Source organism: Pseudorca crassidens, chromosome 11 (assembly GCF_039906515.1).
Source record: "Pseudorca crassidens isolate mPseCra1 chromosome 11, mPseCra1.hap1, whole genome shotgun sequence".
In the NCBI taxonomy this organism is placed as follows: Eukaryota; Metazoa; Chordata; class Mammalia; order Artiodactyla; family Delphinidae; genus Pseudorca; species Pseudorca crassidens.
The window spans coordinates 104,423,251-104,449,585 of record NC_090306.1 but is presented as its reverse complement, the minus strand read 5'-3'; the positions used below and the strand labels follow the sequence as shown (position 1 = coordinate 104,449,585).

Sequence of the window (26,335 nt, the reverse complement as noted above, 5' to 3'; positions counted from 1 at the left end):
GGGGCGTTATGAGGCCCTCACTCACCTATGTCAGCCCGCTGAGGCCAGGCAACGAGCCTCGGGGGTGGGTGCTCCTGCGTTCCTGCTCCCATTACACAGATCAGTAAACCGAGGCCCCAGAGGCCGAGCAGCTTGCCTGGTCCCGTCACTGCGTGTCCAAGCCGAGGCCTGGACCAGCTTCCGTGAGTCTGTGGGTCGTGGGGCCCGAACGCCAGAGCCGGTGCGGCATCTGTCAGATTCTCGGAGGTTGGAAGTCTTTTGTATTGAAGCAAATCAGAACCTGTCAGCTCATCCTCAGCTCTGGCCATGACTGGAGTGGGGCGAGCACAGTGGGGCTCCCTGGGCCGGCCCTCCGTGCTGGGCACCGCCCTGCTGCTCCCAGACGACACGGCAGGAGGTGGGAGCCCAGCAACCGTCACGGATCCCGTGTGAGCCTTACATGGAGTCTCCGGTCCCTGTCCCTGGGGCCACACTGGCTGTGCAGACGGGAGCGTGACGGGCGCCCAGGTGGGCAGGGAGACGGCAGGCCAGGTGCCACTTCAGACGACCCTGCAGCCCGTGCGGAGACGGCGGCCCATTAGGGGACCCGGGCCTTGGTGTGCTCAGCGAGGGCCTGGAAGCAGCCTCTGCCCTGCGGACTCAGCAGCGCGCCTGCCCTGTTTCACAGAGAGGAGAGTGAAGCCTCAGACGCTGTGTGCTGCTGGGCTCCCAGCACAGACGAAGCCGCAGCCTTGGATCCTGGGCCTGTTCCCAGGGCCACGTCAGCTTCCCCGACTCGGAGGGGCAGCATGCTGACTGCGGCCTAGAGGCCCCCGGGGCTGGGAGGACGCTCGGTTGGGCCTGGAAGGTCTTCCTTGAATCCCACTCAACTCCTGGATGTGCCTGTCCAGCCCCTCGGGACCCTGGCTGCTGTCCAGAGAGGACCTGGGCCTGGGCCCCTTTTGGGGCTGCTGTTATTTCTTAATTAGCCCGGCCAGACAAAGGGGCTTTTCACGGGCACTGTCCCCTGGGCTGTCACGTGTGGGCACCACTGGGCTGGAAAACAGAGTGGGCTTTGCCAGGACTTCACCCCCACCGTGCCTGCCCAGAGAAGATGGGCAGGGAAGAGAGGCCGGGGAGGGAGGCCGGCCTGGCCCCCCCAGGCTGGCTGTGGCAGAGGACCCTGGTCCCGGGAATCACGTCTCCAGTCACACTGCTGCCACCAGGTGAAGGGATCCAGGTGTCCAGGCAGCAGGAGGCCAGGGTCTGCTGCTCCCTGGCGAGGGGCTGCTTTCCACTAGGACACAATTCAGGGCCCCCAGGTGGCCCAGAGCCAAGCCCTCGGGCAGAAGCCCCGGATGTCAGTGTGCTGGGCTCACCAGCGAGGCAGAGCCTCGGGGCCAGATGCAGGGCCCAGGGTCGGTCGGAGCTCGTGGCAGCTCCGTCACCTGGATCCCGGGCCTCAACCTCTGGGGAAGGGGGTCAGGAAGCAGGCGGGGGCGAGCGTCCCGGGGGCGCGTAGAGTGCAGGGATGCTTCTACTGTGTGCCTGCCGCCCGCGGGCAGCCCGTGCTCACCGCCCCGGGAGAGCTGCCACGCCGATGCGACACCGGCCTCTTGAATGTCGCCAGCACCACCGTGCCCAGGAGTTTCTCCCTAGGTCACCGGGGGAGCCTGGCAGCCGGGACAAAGCCAGGATCTTTGTTTTCCTTCTCGTCAACCTCCACCTGAGAGGAACTGAGGGGTCTCTGGGCCTTTGCTTCACGAAGGTTGTGAGTCTGGGAGTTTCTGGGGTGGGCGGAGGGGGTGACAGACAGTGACCGCTGAACGCATCTGGGGTTTCCTCTTGGGGTGCTGAAAATGAGAACGTGATGGTGACAGTGGTTGTAGGACGCTGTGAACCTGCTAAATGCCGACAAAATGCACACTTAAAAATGGTTCGTTGTGCTCTGTGAGTTTCACCTCTACAAAAAAATCAAACAAGAAAACTTTTAAAAGGGCTGTCGGAGCAGCCAGGCTCTCCCTGAAAAAGCAGGAGTGAGGTCCCCTGGCCCAGAGATCAGGCCTAGACAAGGAGCACGCACTTCCCCGGAGCCCCCAAGGCCGCCCCCCCGACCGCCCCGCACACCAGGGCACAATCCCTGGGGCCGCACTGGGTGGGGGGCTCAGCAGGGGCCTGGCCGGGGCTGCAGCCACCATCCTCCCAGAAAGCACTAGCCTCCGGCGGGGGGCAGCCTCCCCTCCATCCTCAGTTGGGCATCAGCACCACCTGAGCCCAAAGCCCCCAGCCAGGGACTCAAGAAGAAAACAGGACAACGTAAGTGCACAGGGATGCCTGACAAGTGGTCCAGGCGGTCAGCACATCGCCACGGAGATGGTCATCTGTGGGGTCCCTGGGCCCCGGCCGGGAAACGCCCACCGGCTCCCGATGAGGGTGGGGGTCGGCGTCCGTGCCCTCAGCCAGAATGCCGCCCGCAGCGGTGACGTCGGCACCGAATATGCTGCTGGCTTAAATTAAGGCCGAACCAAGGGGCCCCGAGGTTTCGGCAACAGGAGAACGGGAGCAACCAGGATTAAGCGGCGCGAGAGGAGAGATCTGTGCCAAGATCACCAGGAAGGGTGCTCAGAAGAGCCGGTAAGATGTACTTAAAGAATTCTTCACCTCCACCAGCATATGCCTTTCCACCTAATTTTGATCAACTTAAATGTAAAAACATCTCTGCGCCTCTGCTTGGGTTTTGCCGCCATCTGGTTTAATTAGTCCTGGTTTAATTTTGCCGCCGAGTTAATGACGGAACACGCCGGGCTGATTGCGGCAGCTGCTGGGGCCGCAGCTCACCTCGTCCTTTCTCCTTGACCCGACGGCGGGGGTCAAGGCTGTGGTGGCCGAGGACGCGGCGGTGGATGCGGGTGGTGGGCCCGGAGGTGGACTGAGCGCTGGCAGGACGGCTGCCAGGGTCGCCCTGGGCAGGGAGGGGTCTCTGCGTTCAGACCCCTAGAGGATGGACTCCTGCCCACAGGCTGATGGAGGCCTCAGGTGGCCCCGGATTCGCTTCCCCCATCAGGATGGAAGCCAGCGCCTAGCAGGGGGTGAGCAGCGCTCCCTGAACAGATGACAGAGACACCATCCCAGAGGAATGAGGTGGGCAGGACACAGGCCAGGACCAGCCTGTGGGCGAGGAGATGGGGGTCTACGTGAGCAGCGCCCCCGGCGCCACAAGGCCTCAGAAGACCTCGCGGCTGGCAACTGTGATGGTGACTTTTTTTTTTTTTTTTTTTTTTTTTTGCGGTACGCGGGCCTCTCACCGCCGTGGCCTCTCCCGTTGCGGAGCACAGGCTCCAGACGCACAGGCTCAGCGGCCATGGCTCACGGGCCCAGCCGCTCCGCGGCATGTGGGATCTTCCTGGACCGGGGCACGAACCCGTGTCCCCTGCATCGGCAGGCGGACTCTCAACCACTGCGCCACCAGGGAAGCCCTGTGATGGTGACTTTGACAAGTGTGATCCTGGGAAAGGAGGGAACAGAGCCACGGGAAAGCGGGCGTGATGCCTGCACGAGAAGGCAGGAGAGGACAGGTGCGGGGAGCTGAGGTCCACTGGTCCGAGGCCAAGGTGCCAGAGGAGGGAGAGGTGGAGATGACCGGGAGAAGAGGTCATCGGGCAGGGCTCAGGCAAGACCAGCACCCCAAAGCCCCCTTTTGCAGGACAGGAAGCTGCAGTCTGGCAGGTCCAGCCCCATGAAGTTCCCACTGCTGGCCCTGTGCTGGGGCCTCACCGACCCAGGGCAGCTCTGTACCACTGCTCCCCACCCTGCGAGGGCCCGGCCCCACTCTCAGGGTCACGACCACCCTGCCACATGGGGGGTCTGGGCCTCTCGGGTTTCACCCTAAAAATGGAAATGACAGTGCCTACCTCGCCTGGTTTTGGAGGTTGAAGATGATTCGTCGAGGTGCCAGGACAGCCAGAGTGATGGCCCAGAGTCAGTATTCCTGCTGGTGTCATTTCAACCTTCTGAGATGAGTCCTTAACAGACACTGAGAGCCTTACACCCAGTGGATCTTCCCTTTTTGCCTTGTCTGCCAGGAAGCTCAGAGCTAAGCTCTGTGCTCAGTTTCAGGAGCTCCCTCTGTCTGGGCTGGTAATTCTCAGCTGGGATGAGGCTCCTGGCTGACAGGTGAGGGGACTGGCCCTGCAGGCTCTAGCTCTGCCCAGCACAGAAGCCACCTGGGGAGATCCAAGGGGCCCTCCCCGTGCAGCCTCGAGACCCTGAGCCATGTCCGTGGAAAGGTAACTGACAGAACTGCCCCTTGGCTCCAGTTCATTTCTGCGGGACAACAGATGGCTGCCACGCCAGCTCACGGGCACACCGTTGACGCCCAGAGAGCCCACCCTTGAAAGTCATAGGAAAGTTATCCCCAACTACCCAAATTCAACGTCTTAAGAGGCAACGGGTTTTTAGAGAATTTATCAATCAATTTGACAATGCCTGGGGATTGTAATATAAAAATAATCAGTTGGCCTTCTCACCAACGTGAGACGCCAAGAAGGTGTCATTTAACTGTCCAATGCCGACTGCCACCTTTCCAAACTTACTGTTACATTAATTGAGATGAAAATGTTGCAATTGGGAACTTCAGAAGAGCATGTGCTCGTTCCGTCTGGAGCCTGTGCGCACAGACAGGCAGCGACTTGGTGGTCCGCACCGGATTCCACTCCCGGGACGCGGGGAAGACCCTGAGGCCGGCTGTAACCACAGGCCAACAAGGAGCGTCCAAGATGGAGCAGGTTCCCACAGGAGACCTGAGCCTCACCAAAGTGAAGGGAAGGGAAGGAGGGCTGGGTCTTCCCTCTGTCCCGTGCCACCCAGCAGCTGTGAGCCCTTGCCCACACCAAGGCCGCCTGGACCAAGCATCCCTACCTGACTGCTCCCTATAGCATCCCTGGGGAGGAAGCCAGCAGACAGACGAAACTGCACAGCGAGTCCCCAACAAGACTAAAGGGCGCCATGCGTAGGACACACGTGGCCCCCGGGGGAGAGGCAGCGCCAGAGGTTGCAGAGACGGGCCAAAGCCAGGCGCCCCGGCACAGCGACAGCGTGGACTTGGCTCCAGAGTCAGGCCCGGTCAGGGCCTCGGCCTCTCTCGGCCAAGCTCTGCTCTGAGGCCCCAAGCTGCCTCGGGCAGCCTCTGGTCCTCGTGTCCGTAATGGAGGCTGAGCCCAGATGACCCACCACGAGGGAAGAGAAGCACATCGAGAGGAGTTACGTTCGAACGTACACTTGTGCGCGTACGCACGCACACACACACACACACACCCTACAAACTGTCTAGGTGTTGGTATTGTCCTCATTTCGGACTTTGTTATTTTCCCTTAGTTTTTGCCTAAAGTCTTTAAAATTACCATCTGTCTCCGGGGCAGAGCAGAAGGGGGCTATTTCCTGACTGGAGTGAGGCCGTGACAGTGAGAGGGAGTTGAGGGCAGGGGGCTCTGGTCACCTTGCCTCCTGGGCCAACAGATGCAGGCGCGTGTGCAACGTGGGCCCCAGCCACCCTCCCCGCGTCCCACCTGCGCCGTGGCCAGCATCCCCGGGCTGGCTGCTTGCTGCCCGCATGCCACGCTGTGCCCCAGGGACCCGTCACACCCATCACCAGCTGCAGCCTGGGGAGGCCCAGCAGACGCCCCTCTCCCTGCCCTGAGTAGCATGCAAGGAGGGAGGAGAGCCCACCCAGCTTGGGGAGACCCCACAGAGCCCTGGGGGAGGAGGCACATGGAAGCAGGCTTCCCCTTCCCCCTCCCACCCACCCAGCAGATCAGCCCCGGGATGTGTGCACGGGGAGGGGCCGTCCCCACCGGCCACGTGAGGAGTCCACGACACCCACACGCAGGCCTGCACGAGCCAGCCTCAGGGAATGGCCCTTCAGAGCTTCAGGGGTCCGGCTGGTCCAGCAAAGGGGCTGGAAGGGCAGAGCCTGGGAGGCAAGCACTGCGTTTGACTCGGTCTCTGCAAGTGTGTTTTGTAAAATCAAAACTCACGATGAAACGGCTCCTCTGCAGACCCAGATGCGGCTGAATGAAGGGCATTTTCCAAAAGGAAGGCGCGCAGGGCTTTGTCAACTGCCTCCCAGGGTGGGCGGGCCTCTGGGGGCTAAAGGAGCCCAGGAGGGCTGGACCCTGGAAGGCACCAGCAAGGACAACGCTCCCACCTCCTGGAAGCCTGAGCCACCCCCGGCCAGGTTGGCCCCAGCAGGAGCCAAAGAGGCCAGGCCATCCACAGGTGCAAAACTAAAGCACCCAGAGGGGTGATGGGGCCCCGTGGAGTACCAAGCACAGCACAAGCCCCGAGGCTACCTGCTGACCAGCTCACGCCCTAGCGGGGCGCCCCCGCTGCCCCCAGCTCCCGAGACTCTGCACCTCTGGCTCCCAGACCAGCCCTGTGCTGTGAATTTCAGGGTCCTGGCCACCCCTAAAAGTGCAGCGTGTCACCCCACACCAGATGACAGCAGTGCCCGTGCTGGCCAGGACGCACACGGCAACACCCCCTGCACCCAGGTCAGGGGAGGATGGTCCCTCAGGACTGGGGATTTTCTTCTTTGTTTATAGAGTTTTAAGGGTTACATTCCATTTACACTTATTACAGAACATTGGCTCTATTCCCCGTGTTGTACAATCCGTCCTTGAGCTTATCTTATACCCAATAGTTTGTACCTCCTACCTCTCCCAGCCCTGTAGTGCCCCTCCCCCTTCCCTCTCCCCACTGGTAACCATTAGTTTGTTCTTTGTATTCTCTATATGTTTTTTTTAGATTCCACATAAAAGTGATATCATACAGTATTTGTCTTTCTCTGTCTGACTTATTTCACTTAACATAGTACCCTCCAAGTCCATCCATGTTGCTGCAAATGACAATATTTCATTCATTTATATGGCTGAGTAATATTCCATTATGTATAAATGTACCACATCTTCTTTATCCCTTGGTCTACTGAGGGACACTTAAGATGCTTCCATACCTTGGCCATTGTAAATAATGCTTCTATGAACCTTAGGGTACATGTATCTTTTTGAATTAGTGTTTTTTTTTTTCCAGATATATGCCCAGGAGTGGGATTACTGGGTCATATGGTAGTTCTATTTTTAGTTTTTTGAGAAACCTCCACAGCGTTTTCCACAGTGGCTGCACAAATTTACATACACCAACATTGTACCAGGGTTCCCTTTGCTTCCCATCCTCGCCAACAATTGTTATTTGTGTTCTTTTTGATGTTAGCCATTCTGACAGGTGTGAGGTGATATCTCATTTTGGTGTGGATTTGAGTTTCCCTGATGATTAGTGATGTTGAGTATCTTTTCATTTGCCTGTTGACTGTCTGCATTTCCTCTTTGGAAAAATGTCTATACAGTTCTTCTGCCCATTTTTCAATCAGGTTTTTCTGATGTTGAGTTGTAGGAGCTGTTTATATATATTGGATATTAATCCCTTATTGATCATATCGCTTGCAAATATTTTCTCCCGTTCAGTAGGTTGCCTTTTCATTTTGTCAATGGTTTCCTTTGCTGTACAAAAGCTTTTAGGTTTAATTAGGTCCCATTTGTTTATTTTTGCTCTCATTTCCTTTACTTTAGGAGACGGATACAAAGAGATCGTGCTGTGATTTATGTCACAGTGTCCTGCCTATGTTTTCCTCTAGGAGTTTTACAGTATCCAGTCTTACATTTAGGTGTTCGATCCTTTTTGAGTTTACATTTGTATATGATGTAGAGAATGTTCTAGTTTCATTTTTCTTACCTGTAGCTGTCCAGGGTTCTCAGTACCACTCATTGAAGAGAATGTCTTTTCTCCATTGTATATTCTTGCCTCCTTTGTCACAAATTGACCATAAGTATGTGGGTTTATTTCTGGGCTCTCTCTCCTGTTCCACTGATCTATGTGTCTGTTTTTGTGCCAGTACCATGTTGTTTTGATGACTGTAGCTTTGTACTATAGTCTGAAGTCAGGGAGGGTGATTCCTCCAGCTCTGTTCTTTTTTCTCAAGATTGTTTTGGCTATTCTGGGTCTTTTATGTTTCCATACAAATTTTAAAATTACTTGTTCTAGTTCTGTGAAAACTTCCATTGGCATTTTGATAGGGATTGCATTGAATCTGCAGGCTGCCTTGAGTAGTATGGTCATCTTAACAATATTAATTCTTCCAATCCAAGAACACGGTATATCTTCCCATCTGTTTGTGTCATCTTCAATTTCTTTCATCAGCATCTTATAGTTTTCTAAGCACAGGTCTTTTGCCTCCTTAGGTAGGTTTATTCCTAGGTATTTTATTCTTTTTGGTTCAATGGTAAATGGGACTGCTTCCTTAATTTCTTTTTCTGATACTTCATTGTTAGTGTATAGAAATGCAACAGATTTCTGTATATTAATTTTGTAACCTGCAACTTTACCAAATTCATTGATGAGCTCTAGTCATTTTCTGGTAGCATCTTTAGGATTTTCTATGTATAGTATTGTGTCATCTGCAAACAGTGACAGTTTAACTTCTTTTCCAAGTTGGATTCCTTTTATTTCTTTTTCTTCTCTGATTGCTGTGGCTAGGACCTCCAAAACTATGTTGAATAAAAGTGGTGAGTGTGGGCATCCTTGTCTCATGCCTGATCTTGGAGGAAATGCTTTCAGCTTTTCACCATTGAGTATGATTTTGGCTGTGGGTTTGTCACTTATGGCCTTTATTATGTTGAGGTAAGTTCCCTCTAAGCCTGCTTTCTGGAGAGTTTTTATCATAAATAGATGTTAAATTTTATCAAAAGCTTTTTCTGCATCCATTGAGATGACCATATGGTTTTTATTTATTCAATTTGTTAATGTGGTGTATCACATCGATCGATTTGCAGATATTGAAAAATGTTTGCACCCCTGGAATAAATCCCACTTGACAGTGGTGTAGGATCCTTTTATTGTATTGTTGGAGTCGGTTTGCTAGTATTTTGTTGAGGATTTCTGCAAATATGTTCATCACGTTGACCTGTAATTTTCTCTTTTTCGTGTGATATCTTTGTCTGGTTTTGGTATCAGGGTGGCGCTAGCCTCACAGAATGAGTTTGGAAAGTGTTCCTTCCTCTGAAAATTTCTGGAAGAGCTTCAGAAGGATGGTGTTAGCTCTTCTCTAAATGTTTCGTAGAATTTACCTGTGGAGCCATCTGGTCCTGGACTTTTGTTTGTTGCAAGTTTTAAAATTACTGATTCAACTTTATTACTGGCAATTGGTCAGTTCCTATTTTCTATTTCTTCCTGGTTTGGGTCTAGGGGACTGGAGCCTACCCACCAAGGGACCCCCAATAGCCACCTTGGGCCCCAGGGCTCAGGGGCGTGCCCCTGCTTGGTGACACTCCACAGGCTGTCACACGTCCTCACTGGGGAACTAAGTACCATCTGTGCCACCCCCTGGGGCCTGGAGCTCATGCCTGGTGTCTCCTGGAGACTGTGTCTCCGTGAACCTTTCCCTTTTGCCAATTTAATCTCCTTTCAGTCTAACAAACCATCCCCGAGACTGTCACAGCTCTTCTGAATCAGACAGTGGTCTCACAGACCCTGACCCACGGGCGGTGGCAATGGTCTGCACTGGGTGTGCTTAGGATGACGTTTCTGTAGACATAGTGCCAACTGCCAAGGCTGTCCGGATGCCTTTGGGTAGACATTCTTCCTCAGTCCCCAGACAGACATCACCATAGCCTGCAGGCAGTGCTCTGCGTGTCACAGCCCTGGTCGGCCAGATGGTGACCACGCGATTCCACACCCCCAGGGGGCAGTAGGTGTTTCACAAGGTTAATGGCAAGATCCAGAGCTGAAGAGGCCAGCAGCCATGTTCAAATCCTAGCTCATCACACTTGGGGAAGACAGGGAGACACTGTGGGCCTCTGAGACCCTCAGTTTCTTCTTCTATAAAAAGGGAATCATATATCCCGTCTCCTGCTGAGAAGACTCAATGCCACAAAGTACGAGAAGTGCCTGGCACCTGACTGGCACCCAGCAGTGGTTCAAGAAATGTCCTCTCGGGGACTCCCCTGGTGGCACAGTGGTTAAGAATCCACCTGCCAATGAAGGGGACATGGGTTTGAGCCCTGGTCCGGGAAGATCCCACATGCCGCGGAGCAACTAAGCCCGTACACCACAACTACTGAGCCTGCGCTCTAGAGCCCACAAACCACAACTGCTGAAGCCCACGGGCTTAGAGCCTGCGCTCCGCAGCAAGAGAAGCCACCACAATGAGAAGCCCGTGCACCACAACGAAGAGTAGCCCCCGCTCGTTCGCTGCAGCTGGAGAAAGCCGGCATGCAGTAATGAAGACCCAATGCAGTCAAAAAAAACAAGATTAGAAAAAAGAATAAGTCACTGAAACAAAACTTAAAAAAAAAAAAAAGAAATGTCCTCTCTGGGAGGGCTACAGGCTTTTGTGTGGGTTCCTGAGCACGGGAGCACTCCGGATGCAACTGGTTCAATCCCAAAGGCAAATAATGTGTGTCCCACCTGCAGGCAGACACGCCCACAGTGGGGGACAGTGTCCACGCCTGCCCTGCCCAGAGCGCTCACAAGGAGGCTTGGGTGGGGTGGGGTATGGAAGGCACCCAAGCACCCGAAGTCTCCCCAGTGCAGACCCCTGGCCGCACCCTGCCAGCTGAAGGGACCCCTGCGGTGGCCTCTGAGATCCATTCGGGAGCCCCACCCTGTGACTGTACCTCTTTCTCTCCCCCGTCCCCTCCTTCCCTTCCGCCTCCTTCCCTCTCCCCTCCTCCTCTCCTCCTTCCCTCCCCCATCCCCTCTTTCTCTCCCTTCTCTTTTTAAAGTTGCGATTGCAACTTAACTTGGAAACAGCAGATACATCACCAGTAGGCTCCCACAACTTGTCCAGGCCCTGAAGTCCAAGACCCACCTGCCCCTCCTGGCGTGGTGTCTGGACCATCCCCTGCTGCCCCTAAGGCTGGCTGCAAGGCCCATCACGGGTCTCCTCTCCAAGCCTCCCAAACCCCTCAGGACCAGGCTGGGGCCCCAGAAGACAGCCTGGCTTTGTTTCCACCTCTCCCACCAGGAACCCTGCGCGCGTCCCCTGCCTTCCCTGAGCCTCACTTCCCTCTACAATGAAAAGAAAACAAACACTGAGCTGGGAGGGTTGCCGTGAAGATCTAGGAGCAAGTGGACATGGTTTGCTGGGCGCCTGGCAGGATGCCCATCCACCAGGACTGCAGCTGAGTGACATAGCAGGGCCAGCGCCCACCTCTCCAAGGATGGCCCGCGTGGACAGGGAAGCACCACTGCATGGACGAGCCCTGGGGTGACAGCACATGTCTGTCTGGGCAGCAGATCCAGCCGTGGTCACCAAAGCCCCGAGACGGGGCATCTGCCAGGGCTGGGGAATATGGGGGCTTCAATCGGGACCCTGGAGGCAGGATTCCAGAACGACGTGGGGACTCGTGGTGGACAGGAGCGAGAGGTGCCCCAGAGGGGAGACTCCTGGGGCAAACAAGGCCCTCGTCTGGGTTGTAGTTGGGCAGGAAAACAAGGCGCTGGCCACAAGGACCCGTGGCCTGGACGACCTGTCTCCTTTTGGAACTTTAGTGGGTTCGAAAGTTGTTAAAGGTCCTTCCGCCACCCAGGCGAAAACACTTGCCGGAGGCAGTCTTCCAAGTCAGGGTCGGATGGGCAGGCCACCCCATACCCACCCCACCCTGTCAGCCGGATCAGCATCAGAGCCTTTCTCACACACGTGTGTAAACGGCTGACAGCAGCAGTAATCCTGGGTTAACTCATCCGCGGCACCTGCCCTTCGCAGGCCCTGATCCAGCCGACGGGACCAAGCTGACAATGGGAGGCCCAGGTCCTGCCCCAGAGGGGCTCCCATCCCTGGGTGAAGGCAGGGCCACACGGCGTGGAGCTGGCAGGCCCACAGCCCCCCACTTCCGGGGGAGCTCCAGTGAATGGAGACGTCCCCAGCTTCCAGGCGTGCACAGGTCACAGGAACGAGGCCTGGGCCCTCCCACGTGTGGCCACGCTCAGCAAACGCTGGCCTGGAGGGCCCTGAGTCCAAGGCCACAAAGCCCTCCAGGGCCTGGGCTGGCTCCTGACCCTCCCACACGGCGTCCACCTGAGTCCCTGGAGAGGATGTGCTAAGGCTTCGGCCGCCCTGATGGGAACCTGGCTGGCAAAGGCTCTGGGCACTCAAAGCCAAAGCGGCATCCCGCCTGGCTCCGGCAGTGGGCAAGGCTGTGTGGAGTGTCCACAGTCACAGGTGGCCTGGCCCGCCCCAGGGAACTTTCCAGGCCCCGCGGACTCCCACTAGGGACACTCCAGTACGTGTCACGTCTGCTCCATGGCACGGAATCGGCTCCCCTGTTTCTCAGAAGCGTCCCACCCCACTGCTGGCCCCAAGAACAGAGCTTGAGCAAACCGGGTATCAGGTTGGAGGGGGCAAACCCAGGTCTGGCGTGACACTGGGAGGAAGGTCCCAGGCCCCAAGGGTCCTGGCCCCTCCAGCAGGCTCACCGCCCCACATCCTCCAGGTCACAGTGGGTGGGGCTGACATGCTGAGTGGACAGAGGCCTCTGGGTACCCTGCACACTTCCCAGGGTCGAACAGACAGAAACCTCCTGACCACCTGAGACAGTGGGGGTGACTGGAGCATCTTGCAAAATCTCCATGACGACAGCGTCCAATGAAGCCGTCTGCGCCCTCCCCATACGCACGGGGCTTAGGAGCTGGAGGTGGCCGTCGGCCACCCGGCTGTACCACGTGGGCTTCTGCTGCTCCTGTCTTGAAAATCTGTTCCTTTTTCACGCTGGAACCTTAAGATGAAGACGGAGCTAAAACACCCTGAACTCTGACCACACTCAGCAAATGCATTTCTGTTGACCACGGAACACTGATTTTGACTAAATCAAAGTTCTTGTAAAGAAGCACGTGGGTTGCCACGTGACAGTGGCCTGTGTCTCACAAGGCCTAAGCCTGTCAGAAGGTTTCAGAAGTCCTTAGTGCCCACGTCCAATGTCCCAGATGCTGACGGTGAGAAGTTTTGCTATTTTCTTAGCTTGAGAGCGCACGTCTCACTGTGGTGGGGTTCAGAAACCTCCCCAAGTTCATTAACACACACCTGCTCCCAGGTCTGGGTCCTGACCATTTTTAATGTGTGGAATGCATGTTGTCTGGGCCGACCAGGACGCCAGAGCAAAGGTCTCCGGGGGTCACAATGCGGTGGCTCCCGACAGAGCTGGCCCGACTCAGACGCGTGTTTCCAGAACCCAGTGAGCTCTGGAAACACACGCCACCCCCGCGGTCATCTCAAGGTGACCGTCTCCCTAGACGCCGCCCCTGCCCTCCCGCGCTGAGGGAGCAGAGGCCTGTCCTCTCCAGCTTTTGCAGACATGCACGTGATAGGTCCTCCGAAACACAGCCCAGACAGCCAGGCTCTGCCTCCCTGCAGGGTTCACTCCTACGGCCACAGAGCCTAACACGAGACAGGGAAGAAAAGAGACACGAAAGAGACACAGGGAAATGCATGGAAGACCCAGCGTGGCTCCGTGGCTGGCCTCCTTCAGCCACTGCAGCGAGGACCATAAATTAGCATCAATTGATTAGCAACGAGTCCTATCAACCCATTAATGGCATTCAGAGATGCCCGGGGAAGTGCTATTAGGTAATGGAGCTGCTATGGAGAAGCATAATTTAGAAACAGAGCCAGAGAGGCCTCTCCCCTGCATCCAGTGGCATTCAGGGCGGCGTGGAGGCACTAGCATTTTAACCGTGCGACTTCCTGATAGGAAAGCCCTCCAGAGAACTGTCCGGATACCCCTCCCCGAACCACAAGGCTTCAGGCAACGGGTGTGCTTTAAAACTGCCTTCCTCAATGCTCAGTTAAAATCAGATGCGAGGCAGGTCTTGGAAAACTAGCAACGCCCTGCCCCCCGATGTCACCCAGGTACCTGACAGCAGGAGACCACGGCCTAGCCCGGCTCCAGCCGACTTGTTCACGGTCCGGTCAAGCAGGCCAGGAAGACTCCGCCGTCACCGCATCATCGTTGGATTTTAGTAACAAGTACGTAAGCTCAGAGACGTTCGCAATGTTGGTACTGACCTTCCTAAACATCAGGGGAAACCCTCCGAATAGAACTTAGGAGAAAGCGGCCCATCACAGGCCGTCAGCAAGGGCACCGGGAGAGCCTGCCCGGCTGTATTAATCAGCCCCTCTCGCTGGACATTCAAGACACCAAGACAAGGCAGGTGGGGACGACTTGGGGAAGGGAGTGTCCTGAAGAGTTCAGGGCCCTGGCTACCCCGCTCCCATCTCTGCAGGGAGATTCTGTCTGTCCTTTTGGAAAACCATTCCGGAGCCATCAGTAAAGCAGGGGTGCTGTGCTTGGGGCCCTGCCCTGGAGAGGCCCATGCCGTGGACCCAGCACGACTGTGACCACGACAGCAAGGGTCTGCGGTGAGTCCACATCCCCAGACCCGGGGGCACACACACCCTGCCCAGCCCTCCTCCAGCTCATGCCTGGGCCTCCCGGGGGAGAAAGGAGACCCTCGCAGGGCCCCCGGCTCTGTCCCCATCCAGGCCCACGACATCCTCCCACCTGCGGACACCACTCACAGTGCGCGGGCCCGGCGGCCCGTCAGGCTCCTCTGGCCGCCCTGCTAGAACTGTCAGGGCCTGTGAGCCCGGGTCAGAGGCAGAGGGCCTCCTTCATGCGGCGAGTGTTTACGTGCGCCCGTGAGGTGTATCCATCCCCTCTCTCCAGCCACAGCCCCGGATCCCCGGGAGGATTCGCGGGGTCAGAACGGCGAGGTCAGCAGAGTTCAGCCCTCCGAGGGGCGGCTGTCTCCCCCTGCCCGGCCCCGCCCTGGGCACCCCAGGCACCCCCTTCTCTGGAGAGATGAGTCTGGACCACAGGGGTGTTCGGGCGGCCAGAGCATCTCCTGAGCACACTCAGCTGCTGGACCTGGCAGCCAGGGAGGAGGATCTGAGCGCAGACGAACAGGCCAGGGGGAACCCACGGCTGGGGCAGGAGGCAGGCCCCGGGCGAGGACGCCCCTCGGATCAATCCGTGCGTTTCCTCCCCAGCAGCTCCCCATATGCAGAACGTGAGCCTGTCCTGCGGGGGGGCGGGGGGCGGCCCCAGGATGGAGGCCGAGCAAACCAGGCAGGGGCTGTGGGCTTGAGGCGGCTGGCGGGGGGGGGGGGGGGGGGGAGGCGGGGTCTTTCTTTTCTAGCCTCTGTTGAAGCAGAGCTGCTGTACAGGGCTGTACACATGGCAAAGTGGATGCGTCATGCGTACCCATCTATCCCCTCCGTTTCCGACTCTGTTCCCATACAGGCCATTACAGAGTACTGAGTGGAGCTCCCTGTGCCCTACAGCAGGGCCTTATTAGCTACCTGCTTTATGTATGGCAGTGTGTGTATGTCAGTGTCCCAATCTCCCAGTTTACCCTCCCCCCGACCCCTTTGGTAACCGTAAGTTTGCTGTCCGCATCTGTGACTCTGTTTCAACAGTGTGGTCTCGAGAGTTCACGGTCGCTCTGAACGTCCGGAGGGTGGGTGCAAGGACAGGCTGTGGCCAAGGGGCTGCCAATGGGGGTAGGGCTGAGTCCTGGAGCTCTGGAGCCGGGGGCGCCCCAGGCGTCGGGGAGGAGGTCAGAGGGAATGTGGCACCAAAAGAAGGGGCCTTAGGAAGCCCGTGGGCGGGGAAGGCGAGGCTGGCCCTTCCGGGCTGTTCCCCTGCCAGGACCCCAAGTGTGAGTCCCCAGCTGTCCTCCACCCTCACCCCGCGCGGGGCGACCGGCACACCCACCGCCTGCCCACCCGCTGACCTCCCCCAGCCCTGTCTGCCGTGGGCGCCCTGAGGTGCCGTGGCAGGTGGCTCCGGGATGTGGGAGGATGTCAGCCTGGGGAGGGACCACGGGAGGCGGAACCCAGCCCCCGAGTTCACTGCCAGCCGGGTCCCAGGGACTCACTGCTCAACCGGCAAGGTCCTTGCAGGCCCGCTCGGTGTCAGGGAGTGTCCTGATAGGTTTGCTCTCCGGCTCAGCCGCGGTGGAAGCGGGCACAGCAGCAAACCTTCCGCAGTCCCTGCTCTGCATGGAGGGCCCCCCACCCCGCGGACGAGGCCGCACGCTCCCTGTGCTCAGGGACACCTGGTCATCAGGCCCAGCCCACCGGGCACCAGGCGGCCCGAGCAACCCACACCCTCTTTGCAAGCGCACTCGAGGTGTCTGTCCAGCGATATTGCAACTTCCTTGTGTGAACTACAGCGAAGTCTCACTGGTCCTTCAGCCCAAGGATCCCAAGTCCGGGCGAGCGGACGCTGCCCTCTGTCACCCTGGGATGGGCGGGTCCTGGGATCGCAGGTCGGATCCCTGCAAAGTACCAGACTCACTCCCTTCTGATCCTCGTGGCGTCTGGGGCCTGGAAAGACCATTAGCGCTATCACCCTCTGGTGCAGAGACAGAGGCCCCAAATCAGAAGGGATGCGTGTCTGTGGCGTGTGTACACACGTGCGTGCACAAAACCAGGGACACGGCATGAAGGGCCGGGGAAGTGGAAGCAGCCGGCACAGGGAGGGGAGCCCGGAGCTCTGTCCGCTCCTGCTCTCCAGTGCGTGGTCCCCAGGCCTGTAACCTCCGGGGAAGCCGCCAGGCCACACCTGTGCATCCCACTTCTCTGGTTAAAAAGGAACCGGGGAGGAAAAGCTCTAGGGATAGTCAAGTCCCCAGCCACCCCATCCCCGTGCTGCCCTGGGCTCCCCACCTGGGGTCTCCCGGGACTAGGACTCTGGCGGGGCCGTCAGTGGCTTTGGCTCATGACACGCGAGTCTGAGACTGAAAAGCAACATGCAGGCCGGGGCTGGGGGCTGCGGGGAGACCCGCACAAGCGTGCGTGTGTGCGTGCATGCGTGTGCAGGAGTGCTGCCTGATACGGTGGGATGTGCATCTTCACGAGCTGCACCCACGTACACAGCAGCACATCCCTGCCGCCCCACGGTCACAGATGGCATGAGGAAGGCGATGGGGTAGGGCTCCCGAAGGAAGGCGGCAACAGGCTGCCCAGGGACTAGAACACGCTGCCTGTTGGGGAGGGGGGTGGGCAGGGGCACATCCTGAGGCATAGGGGGTCTGCATGCTCCCCCTGCCAGCACAGGCCGGCTGACCCCGGGCACCATCCCCGTGCAGGGGCTCCTAGGGCCCAGCCAGGGCCCAGTGACAAGGCTGGCGGGCACAGGCCGGAACAAAAAGAGCCTGGCGCAGCCCCGTCAGGGATACAGGCAGCAGGCTCTGGCGTCCCCCAAAAAGAACTGAGTAAAGGCGGCTTCCAGGCAGCCACGGTCCCACCAAGGGCAGCAGAACTTTTGGAGGGAATGGCGTTCATGAATTTGTTCCAATGGGCTCTAGACAGAAATCTCCAAAATCATGCCTCTTGAAAAGGTGAGCATCGTCAAGCCAGTGGGTAGATGACGGACAGGTAGTGGGCGGGCTGCCCTGTCCCCGTTGGGTCAGGAATGTTTTATTGCCTCTAAATGGCTTGATCACCATGAGCAATAAAGTTACAATGTGAGCTATGGAGAAGTCAGGATGCGGAGAAGAATCTGAGACCAACCTCAAGCCCTGAGGCTGGTTCCAAGCTCTGCAGACAGAAGCGTGGGGAGACACGGTCCCCGCCCAGCAGACAGCCTTTCCCACAGCCCAGCCGGTCTGGGCACGACTCGGGAGATGCACCTGCCAGAGAAGGCGACCGGCTGAATGTCCTCCCACCCCTGTGTTGGCTGTTCAGCTACAGACGCGGTCATGAGGTTGTCACGCTGCTGGCACTCGGCCCCAGGACCAGAGTCCCGACTCAACGAAACCAGGAAATGCCAGAACAAGCCTGTGGACTGCGGACCCACAAACTAAGTCAGAGGCCCCAGGGATGGGGGGGTTCTACCCCCAGGGGACACACAACAAGGGCTTGGTTATCACCCCGGGGGGGGGAGACTACTGGCACCGAGTGGGTGGTGGCCAGGGATGTTGCCCAACACCCCGCCATGAGGGAAGCTCACCCTGGAGAGCAACCTGGTCCCGACGTCCACAGTGCTCCGGGGAAGAAACCCCAGGGATGTCATGAGAAAGCAAGTATTCAAGGAAAATACGGATGGAGTAGAAGCTAAGGAAAGGAGGCGAGGCTGCTGGGAGGGTCTGGAGAGCGCTCCACTCCGGCAGTGTGAAAGGCCCACCAAGGACGCTTTGAAAACAGTGAGCGTTTCATCGAGATTCCACACAGTTTTCTTCCTTCTCCTTTTCAATCAGGCGGTGTTAGAACCAGATTTGATTCTCCGGATCCAACAACTTCAGTTTTCACAAGACATCTCTCCGGCCCCGCCCCCAGACCCTCAGCCCCACCCCTAGCCCTTAGGCCTTGCCCCCAGACCTTCGGGGCACCCCAAGTCCTTATGGTCCAGACCTTCAGCCCCGCCCCGGGCACAGCTCACTGCCCAGGGCGCCAGGATCAACGAGTGTTTTCTCAGAGAATGGGGCAGTCACTGCCCGAAGGCCCAGAGCCGTGCCAGCCGGCATCCAGGTGAACACACAGAGCGCTGGAGAGGGAAAGGAAGCGGTGCATTCAGGGGAGGCTTCCTGGAGGAGGAGTTCTCCACCACTGGGGGCAGGGCATGTTCTGGAGACCAGTCCAGCTCAGGGTTCCCTCGCTGCATTCAGCAGAACTGTGGGGGAGTTGCCGTGCGAGGGACCCCGCGGACAGTGGGGTATCGAAGTGAGTAATACCAGGGCATGCAGGAGAGAACGGGCACACGCATCACATTCCCATGAAGGGAGCCCTGGGGTGCCGGCCCCGGGCCGAACTCTGCCAGCCAGCACAGAGGATGGAGAGGGCCACCGGGGCAGGAAAGACGGGCTTTAGTGAGGCCCTGAGTGACGTGAGCGGGGAGGTGGCGAGACGGGGAGGAGAGGACTGGTGCCGGCTCCGTTCTAAGGGAAGCCACGCGTGGGGATCTCCCGTCGGCCAGCCTGGAGGCAGAGGGGCCACCAAGGACGATGCTGATGTATGCAGGAGGGACTCGGGTGACGGTGGGGAAGACAGGATGGAGGATGGCTAGGTGTGTTTTGGAGAAGGACTCACAGGAGGCTGGGCACAGACACAGAGCTGGAGGCTGCCCTGCCATGCAGAGGCCCTGGCGAAGGCCAGGCAGGACAAGAGGAGGCTCCAGGGCTGGAAGGGGATTCAGGGCCAGACCCTGGGCCGAGAGTTTGGGGCAGGCGGTGACCTGCGAGAAGGCAGCCAGAACCCCAGCAGAACAGGGTGCCGGGCCCAGCTGGGGGCCCCGTCCTCTATTGCCTTTGCTTTGTGCTAACCGTCCAGCACCCCCACACTGGGACGCAAGCGGTCTTGCCCATCTCTGTGTCCCCAGGCTTCCTAATTCCTCATCACACGAACGAGCTGAGGCACAGACGCCAGGGGCCGGCTCTGTACCGCTCTGGCCTCCAGCACACTTAGAAGGAGGGCCAGGTCCCCAGGTGGGACCCCGCAGAGGCCAGCCCCTCCACGGGGGAGGCCGACTCCACAGCAGGTGACACACCAGGGCCCAGGACCGGGAGGCGGGAACATCGGAAGATGAGTGGGGTCTTCCCCAGGGGACATCTCACCAAGCAGCCACTGTCCCACCGGGCTTAGACCCACCATTCCCGAGGACGCCGCAGGCACGCCAACTTGGAGCTGGGCCTCCCGAGAGCCACGAGGACCAGGGGATGCCGGAGGAGTCCCGCCGGCCTAGTTGGAGACAAAAGTGATTCCACACTCGACTCCTGCCAGCCATTGGAATAAATAAGTAAACGTTACAAAGCCTGCGGGAGCCCTCCACCACGTCTGCAGGGTGAAGGAGAGACGGGGCGACTTGCCCAGATCTGCCGCCAGCTGCCGCCGGCTCGTGCTGCCTGCTGGGAGCTTCAGTTAGCACCACGCCAGGGCCCAGATACGGAAACCGTGGGGAGGGGGACGTGGAAGGAGGAGCAGGCCATTGCTGGACGCTTCCGCAGAAGCCGTGGGAGCCCCGGGGCAGCCCGGGCAGCCGGAGCTCGGCTCTGGGGTTCACGGAGGGCGTGCAAGGTTGCCTGCAGAAAGGGACACCACCAGGCACTCTCAGCCCCGTGTGCCAGCCCCGGCCCCTGAGAGGACAGCCAGTGACAATCCCCCAAACAAATAAAGTCCAGCAGATCCAGCGGCCAGCCCCCTCTGCCACCAGCATCCGACTGATCCCCTGTCACGCAGGAACCCTAACTCACATCCTCCTTGTCAACCCATCTCCTCCCCAACGCTCAGCGGGCACCCACGGCTCTGGGTGACAGGTGGCGTTCTGTAGAGGTCATTAACTCCAGAGCACCACATTTTAATGCAAAAATGAGCCCTTGTAAATCAGCGCAGCTGCGAAGCTATATAAAGAAATGGGGATGTTAATGTTTTGCTTTTCTTCCCATTTCTCGTGCCACATTATCATAACATTTTCCCATAATCACACCCATAAAAGTCACCTGAAAATACTTCATGCCACAAAAGCTGATCTCCATATCTCCTCCCGGGGGATGTCAAGTGGCAGGTCTTGAGCGAGAAATTCCAGGGTGGAATTCAGCCCAGACGCCTGGTACCGAAGACCCGGCCAGCTGAGTTATAGCACACAGCCCCCGTTTGGGAGGCGCTATCCTCTGGCCTCGCTGCAAACAGTGAGTTGCCAGGGGAGTCCTGGAGGGCGTGGCCCCTGTTGGCGGTGTCTGGGCTGGGGGGGGAGGGGTGTGGGGCTGGGGGGGGGCACCAATCAGTCTGTCTGGCTTCCAGGGGCATAACCTCCCCCAGCTCCCCGATCCCTGGGCGTGGAGTTCCACCAATATAAATCCCACAAACAGGCAACCTATCTCCTTATGTTGTTGAAAGAAACACACAGCACATCTTCTCCGGCCAGAAATTCATCAAATGAAAAACACAGTAGGAGGAAAAAAAAAAAAGATGAGAAATAAACTTCTGAATGTCATCACTTCATTCAGTTTCCAGTATTTCCAATTTCACCTCTTGGAAAACCCCAGAAATCAAATTTGAACAGCAGGAAAGTGGCATATTCTGATCTCTCCTAAATATGCAATAAATTGTATTTATAAGGAAAATGCAGCATCAGAAAGCCTGCACTTCTTTAGTATTCTAATGGATTAAAAAACAATTCAGAAGTTGTTTGTAATTTCTTCTCATAGTTGCATGAGGTCTATGGCATGAGATTTAACTTAAAGCTACCATTCAATTTTGATGACATTTATTTGAAAAAAAAACAAGTCGAAAACAGTCACATTGCCTCTCGCACCCTACTCCCTGGTACTTTCAAATATAAGACTTTCCTCCCACCCACCGTTTACATGCCAGGAGCAGCTGTCCACCAAGCCCGTCCAAAGAGGAGACGGGCAATCTACGTGAACGCACAGCCTTCTCGGACTTCGAAATAAACACCGTGCACGGTGTCAAGTCACGGCTTAGCGTCCTAAGGCCGCCACTAGCTCATCATTCTCTCCACCTCCCTCATGGTTTATTACAGCCAGTATGTTGTAAGCCAGCACAGCAGACTGCATCTTCGGGGTCTCGGGGTTGAGCACAGCACACAGGCAAACCACTATGGTTTCGCCAGAGCTGTCCCACTCCATCCAAGAACCAGGTCCAGGCAGAACTCTCCTCTCCAGATACGCTAGGGGGAAGACGATCTAACTCAGCGTTTTCCAAGCCATGAGAACAGAGGTTTCCCCAGACCAGAGTGAAGGAGAGTTTCAATTTTCTCATCGGAGCTCATCACCTCCCCAAGATAAGTCTTTACCAAGCGTCCATCCCTGCTGTAATGGGAACGTACACAGAGATGGAGTCTGCATCTCTAAAGAAAGCCATCAAGGGCCCCCTTCCTCTTTCTGTGTCTCCTGTCAATTGTTCCCCAATAGGAGAAAAATGACAAGGCTGTGTCACTATAGCAACTAACTTAATTGGTGGACTGCAGGTCTTTCTCCAGCCAGAGGGTGGAGCCCATCTCCTTAAATATGAATCTCAGCGGCGGCAAGGAAGGGAGGGCTTTCACGGGGCCAAGAACAGGAGAACACCCCTAACCCAAAACGACGCCGAGAAAGATTCCAGTTTGCTTCTAGCGGCGCCAGAAAGTGAACACCTTTTGTGCTGCAGAGAAATGCACAGATTTAACAGGCAGGATAACTGAATCCTGTATGACACTTACCAGTCTCCCTAACTAATGACACAAATAGATCTGCTCCAAAACACAAAAACATTTTGGGTAATAAAAATCCTTACCGATAACAGAAACAATTTACAGACATGGGTGCTATAACTATTCTTCTTCATCCCAGATATACTGGAAAAGAGAATGAAATCACAGGGACTGTTCCATTTGCATTTTATTTGCTTTATATCAATTCTAAAAAAAAGAAGTTCTTTTTTCTCTAGGGCTGATGTTCCAAGCTATCGATTATTATTATGTCTAGTTTGCATTTTAGTGTTTTCATTCCTCCAAGTGCATATGTCTACTTTGTATATTAGTGAAATGTTTTAATTTCTCCAAGTGCCTTTCTGGTGTAATGGGGTGTGTCCAAAAACGTTATCTTATTGTCAGTTATTCCGTTCCATGGAGGTGGAAACAACCATAAAAATGTGGTTAACCCAAGCTTCGGCTATTAATGATTTTCGCCATTCTGGATTAGATGTTTTTTTTTTTTTTTACCAAATGTCGTCGTCCTGGTGGAAGAGCTGTTTCCAGAATGCCAGGGAGGCCTCCGCAAAGCAGCCTGAGTGTCCAATGGGATCTTGGGTTCCACCAAGTGTCTGAGCAGCGGGCAGGCCCGGACCGCCACCTGGAGCAGGCAGCAGTCTGGCAAAGGTGTGAGTGTCAGGACAGACATAGCGGGTCCCCCTTCAGGTTCAGGAGGTGCTGGGGGGGGGGGGCGTGGAGTGAGCAGAGACCGCACACAGAAGGTGAGAAAGGAAGGCCCTGGCTGGCGCACCTGGGGTGGGAAGTGTTGAAGCCACAGGGCAGGGCGGAGGTGTCATGTACTTAACAATTAGCAGTTGCTCCTCTCTGTACCCGGAGGGCTGCCTCCCCAGCCAGCCTGTTGTTGCCGGGTTCTCGCCTTGGCACCAACGATGTTGTCCCCAGAGCCGGGGAGGGACAGCAGCCTGGGGACTTGGGGCACAACAACCCCCTTCCCAAACACTGCTGGATGAGCCCCCCTCCCGTGCTGCCACCAGGAAGTGCATTTAAATGACACCTCCTGGGTGAGCCCCGAGTTCACCTGCCTTTCACCTGTTCCCCATGGCCAAGGAAGCCGGCTGAGGCTCTTCTCTGGAACCCTGGGAACGCTGCCCCAGGGCCCCGAGATGGCCGCGAGGAGCTGGGGAGAGGACACAGACCTCGCTCAAACCCCCAGAACAGCCCCCTTCCAGGCAGCCAGCGCAGGAACGCATTCGGAGGGGCAGGCAGGGTGCAGCCGGGATGGCGGTGCCAGTCTGGGCAGTCGGGCTTGCGGCCCCACGGGGAACCTTCCCGCTCGAAGACCCCTCCCCACGCGTCCCCACGCGTCGCCAGCAACTGCAGCGAAATGCACAACCCGGCTGAGACCAGCAGCACGACTCCTGCTCTGAGCACCGGGTTTCCCCCGCCATTCGGGGAGGATGAGGGGGGGCTGGGCTGTCCCAGGACTCCGCGACCGCGCGCGCCCCGCGTCTCCATGGCCCGCCGCGGTCCCATTTTGGAGAGAGCGAAGGCTCGGGCTGGGAGCTAGGTGGCTGAGGGATGCGAGGTGGTGGCGGGGAGCGAGGCTCCGCGCCGGCCTCTCTCTCTCCCTCTCCCTCTCTCTCTCTCAATTTTTTTTTTTTTTTGTAAAGAATCCATATTTTTCCATCGCCCATGGCAATTCTCCATGACAGGTGTTCCTCAGCGCCCGTCCTTTCCTCCCGCTGGGATAGGAAGGGACCCGGACCCTGTGCCAGGCGGTCGGCCGGGGAGCCCACCTGCCCGCGCCATCCCAGCCCGGAGCCTGTGCCCGGGACGCTGACCACTCCCCACCCATCCAACCAGCCGCGAACCCGTGTCCGGAGCATTGACCATCCACCCCCACCGCAGTCCCTAGGCTGTGCCCAGCGTCCCACCAGCCTCCATTCCCCCAGCCCCCAGCCTGTGCCCCGGGCGCAGCACCCCCGACACACCCAGGCAGACCCCGACCCTGCTCCCGGTCCCCCAGCCCCCAGCCTGTGCCCCGGGCGCCCGCCAGCCCGCGCCACCCCAGCCCCGAGCCCGTGGCCCCGCGCCAGACCCACTGGTTCACCGGCTCGGGTCCTCGGACCCTACTCGCGAAATGCCGGTGGAAGCGGCGAGCCCTCTCCGGGCACCCCAGCCCTCACTTATCTTTTTTAGGAAAGCGCCGGCGAGCCTGCTTCCCGGGAAGGCAGAAGCTCCAGCCGCGCGACCTAGCCCGAGCCCCGCTCCTGCCCAAGGCGCCCCGCTCCGGACTCGGCCGCCGCGTCCCCCGCCGGAGTGTCGCCAGAGGAAAGCTCAGGGCAAGGCGCTCCACCGACAGCCCAGGCAGCGCTGCCCGCCCGCCCCGGACCTGCCGCCGCCTCCGGAGCGCGCGGCTCGGCTCGGCCGGGAAGCCGCCGGCTCGGCTCGGATCGCGGGCCTGGGCCGGGAGTGGCGGCGGCACGCCGGGCAGCCGCGGGCATCGCCGCGCAGGGACGCGCCGCGCCACCCGGGGCCTGGTGCCCGGGCCCTGCCCCGGAGTCGGAGGAGGGAGGCTCAGCGGTGGCGCCGGCCTCCGAAGTGCCGGCCCCTCGCCCTCCCGGCCCAGCGCAGGACCGGCGGGGACCCGGGGGACGGCGCGCCCCGAGCTCGCAACTCCTCACGGACTCCGGGCGGCCCGCGGGGCGCCCCGCCGGAGCCGCGGCCCGGGAACGGGGAACGGGCGCCGGGGCCGGGACCGGAGGGCCGGCCGAGGACCCGGGCCGCGCGGTACTCACTGCAGTAGGCGATGAGCAGGCTGGCCAGGATCATGAACGCCCAAAAAGTTGAGGACATGCTGGGCAGAGCGGTCGCATCTTGCCGGCTGCTGGTCCTGGGCGATGGCGCCATTGAAGCCGCGGCGCCCGCGCGGGGGGCAGCAGCGCGTCTCAGCAGCCGGCCCTGCCCGCGCCCCCGCGCCGGCCTCCACGTGCGGGCCCCGCGCGCGCCATCCTCCACCACCGCCGCCGCCGCCGCCGCCGCCGCCGCCGCGCCCGGGCTCCGGCCCACAGCGCCCTGCGCCGGCCCGCCCCGCGCCGCGCGCGCCCGCGCCCGCCGAGCCCGGGGACGCCGGCCCTGCCGCTCTGGGCGTCGCTGCGCGCCCCGGCTCGGCGCGCCGGCCACCAATGCGAGGGGCGCCCCCGATGCGCGTGCCCGGCGCCTCGGGGGCCCCGCGGGGGCCCAGGTGCTGGCTGGGGAGGCCGGCGGCGGCCGAGCGGACGAAGCGCCGGAACCGCGCCTCTGGATGGCGACAGAGACGGCCCGGCGCGCCCGCGGCCTGGGCATCTCGCGGGGGGGACGGGCCGGCCAGCGTGAAGTTTGTGTACTGGGGCTGTGTGGTCCGCAGGCCCGTGGCGCCCACATCCTTTCCCCGCCCCTGCCTACAACGCGGGGTCCCAGACCTTGCCTGGGCTGGGGTTACCAGAGTTTATTCCAAGTATAGGGGGCTTTGGACCCTTTACGCGGATGGGCCTTGTCATCCCTGTTCTGGGTTTTTTGTTGGCGTCCTCAAACCCCTGGAGAGCACAGCCTTGGACCCGCGCAGAGTCAGCTGAGCACCCAGGAAAGGCTGCTCCTTTCCCCAGGCCGGGCACTGCCAGGCCAGGACACACGTCCCAGGAGCCCTGTCCTCGGCCCCTCTGCAGTGCCTCCACCTCTGCCTACTGTCCTGGCCTCGGTGAGCGGTCTCTGTGCGCACCATTCACAAGGCTCCAGTCTTGTGTCTCTAAATTCCCCACCCGGGACTGGTCTCCTGTGTTAATGCCGAGGATGGAGAAAGTGCGTCCTCTGAGGTCACTTTCCCCATCCCCACTCCTCCCTCTCCTGTCCCCTCGGCAAGACAGCTCCCAAGTCCAGGTGCTGACCAGATGGTCCAGCTACCCGGGGAGGCTCTGACCCTGCGGTGCCCAGACACACCGTCCGCCTGAGCACTGCCTCCCTGCCGGCTCGTGGACACGCCATAGAAACGCATCCTTCCCAATTCAGGGGTTCTTCCGGATTCTGCGTGAGGACGGGGAGCTGGGGACCCATGAGGTACTGTT

General features: G+C 58.7%; 1 protein-coding gene across 1 annotated transcript in view; it reads right to left on the bottom strand.

Annotated features, from left to right (window-relative positions):
* Positions 1–25,257, bottom strand: part of TAFA5 (TAFA chemokine like family member 5) — a 193,069-nt gene extending 167,812 nt beyond the window's left edge. Inside the window, exon 1 of the mRNA XM_067698425.1 lies at positions 25,034–25,257. Coding sequence (XP_067554526.1) covers positions 25,034–25,145 — 112 coding nt within the window. The 5' untranslated portion in view covers positions 25,146–25,257. The remainder of the gene's footprint in view (positions 1–25,033) is intronic.
* Between the last annotated feature and the right edge of the window lie 1,078 nt (positions 25,258–26,335).